The sequence below is a fragment of the Lathyrus oleraceus genome, chromosome 6 (assembly GCF_024323335.1).
Source record: "Lathyrus oleraceus cultivar Zhongwan6 chromosome 6, CAAS_Psat_ZW6_1.0, whole genome shotgun sequence".
NCBI lineage: Eukaryota > Viridiplantae > Streptophyta > Magnoliopsida > Fabales > Fabaceae > Lathyrus > Lathyrus oleraceus.
In genome coordinates, this window is record NC_066584.1 from 63,556,070 (window position 1) to 63,565,362 (window position 9,293).

The following is a 9,293-nucleotide window of genomic DNA, read 5'->3' on the forward strand; positions in this document are numbered from 1 at the left end:
CAAATGATCCTTTCATGGAGTAGAATATAATGCAAAAATAACCAAGTCCAAAGGACATTTGAGGTGGAAGTTACATGCTTGGAAAGTTGAGGTTGTGACCTGAAATTTAGGTTGGGCCATTGGTCAAGCAGCTTGAGGCATGTTTGGTCATTTTGAGGTCCCAAGTTGATGACACCATAAATTTTGATTCCCTCGTGCATTTTGAGCCAAACTTGGGCAAAATGATATTTGACATAAGCTTAACAAAATGAAAAAGGAATGGGATCAAAATGATACTTGAGATGAAAATGGCAAGGGTGGAAAGTAGTGGTTATGGCAAGGTTTTGACCCATTTTAGGTACTTGATCCTTTGCACAAATGAGGTCCTTAATGATTGAATTGATGTTTGAACCTTGAAGAGAAGTTGTAGAAGGACTCAAAAGGCACATTTAGTTCAAAGAATCTTGGCAATTGGATAAAAATTGAAGAAGTTTTGGATTTTGGACCAAAGGCATGATATACTTGCAAATTAGGTTAAACCAACTTATACCCCTTTGGCCAAACTTGATGTTTTCTTGCATTTAAAACAACCATGATGATAGAATATGCATAATTTGATGAAAACTTGATTAGAGCTTGAGTGATCTTGAGAATAGCTTGAGGATTAAGTGGTGTGGCATGGAAAAAAACCATGAACCACCTTTGAATCAACATGAAGCAAACTTGCATTTCCTTTGACCAAAAGACCTTTGTATTGCCTTGATTTGGAGAATGATCACCTATATGAGCAAAGTAATAAAGAGGTATCATCTATTATTGAAGTTAGGGTTAGTTGACAAGCAAAAACAAGATGAAACCCTAATGCTAAGATACAAACCAAAGTGTGGTCATGCTTGTGAATCCAATGACCAGATGCAATGGCCATGCATGATATCGTTTGATGTATGCAAATGATGTATGCAAATGATCTATGCAAAAAAGAAAAAAGGGAGGATAAATTTTGGGGTATGACAGACGTCAATCATCCTAAAACTTTCTCTATTAAGTAATTGTTATGGAAAACTCTTTATAGAGATTGAATTAAGGTTAATTGTGATGGTTCCTTTGATCATGAGATGGACTCCTCGAGTTGTGGTGGTATTTTTAGGGAAAACCTTAGAGATTTTGTCTTAGCTTTCTCTGAAAAATTCATGGCTTTTCTTCCCTCAATGTTGAGTTTTTCGCGGTGATTAGAGCCATTAATATTGCAACTGACAAGAATTGGAAGAAGATTTGGGTGGATTTTGGCTTAGTCCCCATTTTCGTATAACTTCTTTTCTTTTTCAATATATTACCATTATTAAAAAAAATAAGAATAAGGGTGTCATGAGAGATAAAAAAACACAAAGGAAGAGTGGGTCAAACACACCTAAAATCAAACAACTTAAAAATTTCTTATATTTTATAAAATATGAATTTTAAATTGAGTATTATTATTATTTCAAAATTTTCAAATTAGTATCCATATTTTACCAATCGACCCTAAACTTTTTTGAAAATTATAAATTGATTTTTAACAATTTTTAAATTCTATAAATTAATCCCTTTAAATATTTGAAACTTGCAGTATGATTCCTATTTTCTAAATTTAGATTTGACTCAAAATTTTAAAATTTATAAAAACAACCCTTGAAATTTAATAATGAATAACTTTAATACCCTATTCAAACAAAAAAGTTTATTAATAACTTCCAGTAAATCATTAAAATCACTTAGAATTTTAATTTAATTAAAAAAAATTCAAATACCTTATCTAAACACACTCTTAATTTTATTTTAATATTATCTTAAATGGAAAACATTAAAAAAAAACATATTTATACCATTTTTCTGTAACTTTTTAAAACTAAATGAACAAAATTGGGGTATTACATGTAAAAACACAAAGAGACATGATATGTAAATAAATATCTTGAAGTATTCAAACAATTTGTATTGTCTTGATTATTGTTTCCTCATCATTCTGTTGTTCTGGAGAGATCTTGTTATCTGCTAAATGCTGTTTGGATTTGTTACACTTGGACAATATTGATGGTTCGAACTTTGCCAAATTTGAGAGTTCTTCAACACATTTTACAATGTCTTTCACACGAACTACAATTTCATTAAGCAAAGAAACCACAGTGACCACTTGAATAATTTCCATTATTGGGATTTCAAATTTTTCATCATCATCATCGTAGGGTACTTCCGTTCCATTTTTATTATGTGTATTTGGATAAGATTTTAATAAATTTTGAAGCTCTTGTGAAGTATTACTCATTTCTATGACAAGAGTATCAAGTTTATTTGACTTTGTCATAGTTTTGATTGTAATTGCTAACTCTCTTAAGACACTTGCAGTGTTGGCACCAACTTTCATAGATGGTGCACTCATATTTTTCTTCATGTCATACGAGGTCTGCACAAAATAATTCAATTAATCATTAATTGAATGTACCAACATTTTTTTATTATATACAGAAATTTTGTAAAGATAAAATTTAATATTACCTTATTTTCTGAGTCTATGCATCCATTAAGAGTTTCAATACAGGAAGCACATCTTCGCATTGTGGCTCCAATTTTAAGATATTGTTTCCATGGATGACGGAAATTGAATCTTCCATGAGGAGGTTCCCATCTAGCAAAATTAGCCTGAAATTACCAATAAAATTATTATTTTAGTAATTAATAATTAAAATAAAATTAATTATATTAGACAGTTTAGTTAATAGTTATAAAGGGATTTCAGATAAAAAATACGGACAACAATGAATTTATATATATATATATATATATATATATATATATATATATATATATTATATATATATATATATATATATATATATATATATATATATATATATATAAATTAATTATTATGTACGGTTAGTGTAAAAAGATTTATAATGTTGATTCATCATCATCACTCGTTTGCGTTATCTTATAGGTTTTTAAAATAAAAATTAAACTTATTTCAATATCCAACGTCTAGAGTTAACTGACGGTGTAAAATCAATTTACACTGTCAGTGTATTTCATATATATATATATATATATATATATATATATATATATATATATATATATATATATATATATATATATATATATATATATATAAATTTAAATATATGTGAATGTATCTATACCAATGCTTCCTCTGTTGCTTTCGAGTTTAATACACTTTTGTAACCTATAATGTTTTTGGTAGACTCCTCATCACTTGTTTCTAGTTCAAAATATTGAGCCACACAACCTGAAACACATATTTACACAATAAATATAACTAGAGAAACTAGAGAAATTTTAAAGTCTAGGTAAAAAAACACTATGGAATTGTTTAAGTTTTTTATTTAATTTTATTTAAAATACAAACTAAAATTAGACTAAACTATATATTTTTTGTAGTTTTTAAAATTACTTTTAAATACTTAAAAAAAATTGTCGTGAATATTATTAATATATACGTAGAAATTATGTATAAGTTATAGTAATAATAAAAAATAATACCTCATACCTTAAATACTACATAAAATATGTATGTTTTCAATTAAAAAAAAGATTTCACTTAAAACAAAAAAATGAGGACATAGACCCGGGACCATAAATAATTTGATAAGTTTTTTCATAAAAAGTCTTAGGTATTGTGCCAAAAGAAGAAAAGAAAAGTCTTTATCATTTAAACCAAACTTTTTTTTATAAGCAAAAATAATTTATATAAAAGATTGGTTTATTATCCATTCTTTTACAATAACATTTATTTATTGATATTTATAAATCAACCGTTTTAAAAAACACTGACCTTGAATAGAGTCGGCGAGTTTGTCGATGTTTCCGATAACTAAAACATATAGATCTAAACCAGCCCAAACCGGTCGAATAATCAAACTAACCATTATGCATAATGAAGTGCCAATTATAATTGTTGAAATTCTTGCTTTTGCAACATCAAACAATTCATCAATTCTATAACCAGATATTGAAACCAAACTGAAAGTTAAGATGAATATCATCACACCATAATCAAAACGAGCCTTTATGATTGGGATAAATCTTGAATATGTAGCCGCAGAAGCTGAAAATATAAATAAAAATATTAATCATCACTATTTTATCATGATCTATAATAGTAATAATATTATTGTTGGTTATAAATAGTATACCTAGTAGAAAGAGTAAGACTCCAACAATTATAAGTTCAAATTTCTCTCCTGCTTTACTACAAACCCAATGTACACCAAAGGCTAGAAGACCAGCAAGTGTAGTTCCACATATTCTATTTATACCTTTATATATTGTAGAGCCTGCAAAATTTTATAGTATATTACACTTGTTATTTTTTTTCAAAAAATTGGAGAAAATAAAATAAAAGTTTTATATAGTTAGAAGTATATATTTACCAGCAGTATATTCAAAGATTACAACCACGGTCATTACTGCCCACATAGCATTTCCTCCAACTCCATCATACAAAGGGTTTAGATAGTAGAATAGTGAAACAACTGTAAGTGTTATTCCCACCTTTAAACAATGGATGAATTTTCTTGGATCATTCACACCAATTTCCCAAGATTTCCTCATAAATTTGCATAGGTTGAAATAGAGACTTGCTATAAATGTCCACATGGTGCGAGAAGTTTCAGCTCTTTTCCATATAACACCATCTTCTACTTTGATTCTCCATTCTGGTTCTTTTGTCACTCCCTCGTTATTAGTCATCTATATGTTTGTGTGAGTTCTAGCAATTCTTGTACTTTATTATTATGTTGCTAGAACAATAATTGGCAAACACCCCAATCCAATACTCTATGAGTAATGTTAAGAGTTACCTAAAGTTGAGGAGAATCAATTCTATTTATAGAGAAATAAAAGGGGCATGTTGCATGTCTCAACATGAAGATATTATTAATGTCATTCCAAAAAATTCAAAAACATTTAGTATTAGTTAAAAAAAAAGATATTAAATGATCAAATTTATTATACATAGAGAGTGGTTTAATTTTTTTTTTATTTGCAAAAATTAATTGTGATTTTTTAGATAGTTAAATATTTTTCTGTTTAGGAACCATAAATAGTTGTTGATGGAGTGAAATAGGATTCGGGTGTGGTGGAGGGAGTTTCTAGTACAAGGGAGTAGGGTGGACATGTAAGGTTAGCACTCCAACGCTTAAGTCAATGAATGAATGAGAAATAGTGTAAGTGTGAGAATGAGTAAACTATTTAGAATTTGATGTGTGAAGAGCTCTATATAGAGAGGGAGGTTAGTAGAAAATCACTCTCGATTGATCTAGCGTCTTATGCAGATCACCGCCCGATTGAATTTGATGATGCAAATTTGATAAGAGGTCGAGAATGTGTGCTTCGAGCTTGATTGAGGTTGTATCTATTCCTTTGTGTTGTGCTTGCATTTGGGTCCTGTCATGTGGGTCTTGCAGGTGGTGCATGATAGTTTCCTCCCAAGCCATTTTTCTTGCTTGCTAGAATGAGGATTTTGTCAATGTGGAGCGCATATTCATGCCTTTGGTTGGAAGGATGCAAAATAGTTGTAAGGTCGGTAGTATTGGAAACATGCACATTAAATATTTTTTTGTAATTCCCAAAGTTTTATTGGGTAGTCGTGACACATGGCTCTAGGACTGTCAAGAATGATGTATCTTCATCTTAGGGTACTAAACTGTTCATAAGCATTCGATGCGGGATCATAACCATTGATTGAGGATCAAACAATTTATTAAAGAATATATAAGGGTTTTTGGATAACTATCTATTTTCTTGTGCCTATATCAATGAAGTTCTTCATTTAGTATTTATTCTCATTAATGGAAATCACTGGATTCTTTCATTGTCTTAGGATTAAGACAGAGTGACCCATTCTCACCTATTTTTTTCTTGGTTGAAGAGGTGCTCACCAGCTAACAAGTTCTATCACGCATATGATTTATTATAGAGGTCTTGCATTCTTTACTAATGTTATATATGGAGATGTTGTCTTCATCTTTTACAAAGGATTTACTAGAAACATAAGATGCGTTTCAACATTTTTCACCTTTATGTTAAGTCCTTGAGTCAACACATCAACAAGGAGAAAAAGAACTTCTATGTTGGATAAATGTCTTCGACCGAGTTTCAAAAGTTATACAGCTTACTTGGTTTTTCTACAGGAAACATTCCCTTTAACAATCTATGGTGTCATATCTTATGAGGCAAGTCAAAATACATGCATGTCAAAGCTTTAGCTGATAAGATCAAAGATAAAATTTCAACCTAGAAATGAGTTATCCTCTCAATCATGAGCATGATCCATCTTATCAAGTTAATTATTCATGGACAACTTGTCTACTCATTCCATATCTATATGTGGCCCATTGAGCTCCTAAAAATGGTTAGATAGATCACAATTTCATTTGGAGTGGATATATCTACATTAGGATGTTTTGTAATATCTTAGGGAAGTAGGTTTGATCTTCTTTAGATACAAATGTCCTGGATCTCATATTGGCCAAAAAATTAAACGAAAGTCTCATATTGAAACTTATTTAGAATATTTTTACTAACAACTATAAATGGTTTGAGTTTATCAACGTCAAATTCTTTAAACATGGTCAACCAATTGGATATCACACTCAATAATCAATTTGGGGAGGATTTAAGACTCACATTAGCACAAACATGGCAAAATTTTAGTGGATATTTGAATAGGCACATAAATTTAATTTTGAAAGGAAAATTGGGTACGGGGCTCCTTAAAATGAATCCCTGAACTTACATACTTTTATCCATACAACGCTTATTGTTGTTCCTTTTGGATTGTTAACGTTTTGCAAAACAACAATATGGAGAAGTGTTCAAATTATTCAAGATTAATCTAGCTTACTTAAGATGTATAAAGATGCAGAAGGGACACATGCTGGACGTGATGTCAGAGCATGTTGGTATGACATCTGAGGGAAAGTTTTAGATCTAATTAAGAGCGAGGATACAACAGGCTGGGGCAAGCTATTCGAGCTATCTAAGAAGAATGATCAGTTCGAACTGGGTTACAAACCATCCAATAAAGAGGTTCAGAAGACCAATCAGAAGAAGGTCCGCACTCTACAAGAAACTTTCCATGTTGTTGGATACAGACATGAAGATCATGTGGCTGCGATTGGAGAAGAAAATAAAGAGATTCCTAACTTGGTGTGTAACTGCTTACCAGGCGCTACACTCAACAACTGGAATTCCGTCGAGATTCCTGAGATGATTTCTAACTCAAAGTAATGTGTTGCTTTCTAAAAAATAATAATAAATCATTTGCTCTACCCAAGGCAAATGAATAAGCTTTATAGGGACTCCTATTTATTTCAATGACTTATTTATCAATAAATTGAATTTTGTTTTCAGTTGAGCTCCCTTTTGTTTCATTTTAAGTTTTTCAAAGATGGCAATATTCTTTCATACACTCTTATTCCTAGCACTTCATTCTAAAAATAATAGTAAATAAGAATCCTCCTCATGCAGATTAATAAATGAACCATTTGAAAACAACATTTCTACGATCCCTTACAGCTTCGAATTCATGATTAACCAAGCAAAAGAAGGTTATGAGGATAATTGTGAGATTTCTGAAGAGTTAGCCAAACTGTTGAAACAGGAGGACAAAATAATTCAGCCTAATCAGGAACCAGTGGGTGTGATCAATCTGGGAACTAAAGAAAACAAGAAAGAGGTTAGGGTCGGGGCTTCCTTGAATGAGGAAATCAAGAAAAGATTGGTTGAACTCCTACGTGAGTAAGCGGATGTGTTTGTTTGGTCATACCAAGATATGTCGGGACTGGACACGAGCATCGTCGTACACAAGCTACCTCTCAAACCAGAGTGCCCGCCAGTAAAGCAAAAACTGAGAAGGATTATACCCGACATGTCCCTTAAAATCATAGAAGAAGTCAGAAAGCAATTCGACACAGGGTTCTTGTTAGATGATAGGCCCAAAACTAGAGGGGGGTGAATAGATCCCAAGTTAAAAATTTATCCAAAAATTTGACAGAGAAAAATTTATGGCGCGAAAGCAAGTCTCAAATATTTCCCGAATCAAAAATCGTCTAACCGAACCTACTATTGAATAGCCCAAATATACGTAAAGATGTCAATGATATGATAATAATCCACAAGTCAATCAACAAAAATTGAGCACAACTAATTGAATACTCTACAATAGTAAAAGTCTATCTCCAATGATATCCACACCAAAAAAAAAACTATGTCAAACAATTTGTCAAACACTTGGTGTGCATAAAAAAAGTTTGGAATTTTATATGGTGTTTGTTGTTCTAAGAAATCCAATCACACCCAAATGGTTAGTGATCAATACAACAAACACAAGATTCAAAATGTAATCAAAATTATGATCCAAACTATGTTGATCTGGTGATCAAAGCAATCGACAATTTGCAAATTGAAAAATAAAATAGATAGAGAGAACGAGGGAGTACACAAGGATTTGTTTAGCCAGTTCCTCAATCGACCTCGCTATGGATACGTTTGCCCTCAATTTGAATTCAAATTGAGATATTATTATAATAAATCTTACTTTGCAAATGTATGTATAAAAGACATGTGAGATCAAATCTCACAAATCCTAAGTTTGTTCTTGACTCTAGCACCTCTAAAAACCTTGATCAAGACACCAATGATGCTGCTTCAATTCACCTGTTGTTTCTACTTCCTTGTACGACCTCCTTGTCTCAAGGTTTTCTCCTGGCTGAATTAATCCCAAGCGCACACTGGTTGAACCCAAGATTTGTCAAAATGATCCACTATTTCACGCTACTCCCTTGCACGACACACATAGTCCCAAGGTTTTCACTTGATCGGATCTGAATTGCATAATCTTGTCCAAAACCTTCAAACCCTAAAGATCTTGAAGGAAAACCCCACCTTGGTTTTCTAATTTGAATCCCTCAAAGATCTCAATCCAATATTCTCGGTACAACAAACCTAATTAGATGCTATCAATCCTAATCTAGATGGAACCCAATAAAAAATGATTACGTGTAGTTTGATTGTGTGTATGCATAGATTAAATTGAAGATGATGAGATGCTTTGAAATCATGGATTCATGTAGGTTTTACTCATTATAGAAATCTTACTAGAGAATGATACATGTATGAAGTATTTATATGCATAGGTGAATGGAGGCAAAAAGAAATCCACAAAACTTTGGAAAAATATGAATTTTTGAAAAAAATTATCATATAGGTTGTCTTATTAAAGTCATGTATAGACTTGTTCAGGTCATGTGTCAACT

The 9,293-nt window shown here is 31.3% G+C and overlaps 1 protein-coding gene across 1 annotated transcript; it reads right to left on the reverse strand.

The window, feature by feature from the left end:
• Nucleotides 1–1,939: 1,939 nt before the first annotated feature.
• On the reverse strand, nucleotides 1,940–4,850 carry LOC127091675 (aluminum-activated malate transporter 10). The gene is made up of 6 exons (XM_051030361.1): nucleotides 4,407–4,850; nucleotides 4,170–4,310; nucleotides 3,803–4,081; nucleotides 3,156–3,262; nucleotides 2,512–2,655; nucleotides 1,940–2,419 (listed from the first exon to the last, which is right to left on the reverse strand). The coding sequence occupies exons 1-6, from the start codon at nucleotides 4,723–4,725 to the stop codon at nucleotides 1,940–1,942; spliced, it is 1,470 nt and encodes a 489-aa protein (XP_050886318.1). The 5' UTR covers nucleotides 4,726–4,850.
• Between the last annotated feature and the right edge of the window lie 4,443 nt (nucleotides 4,851–9,293).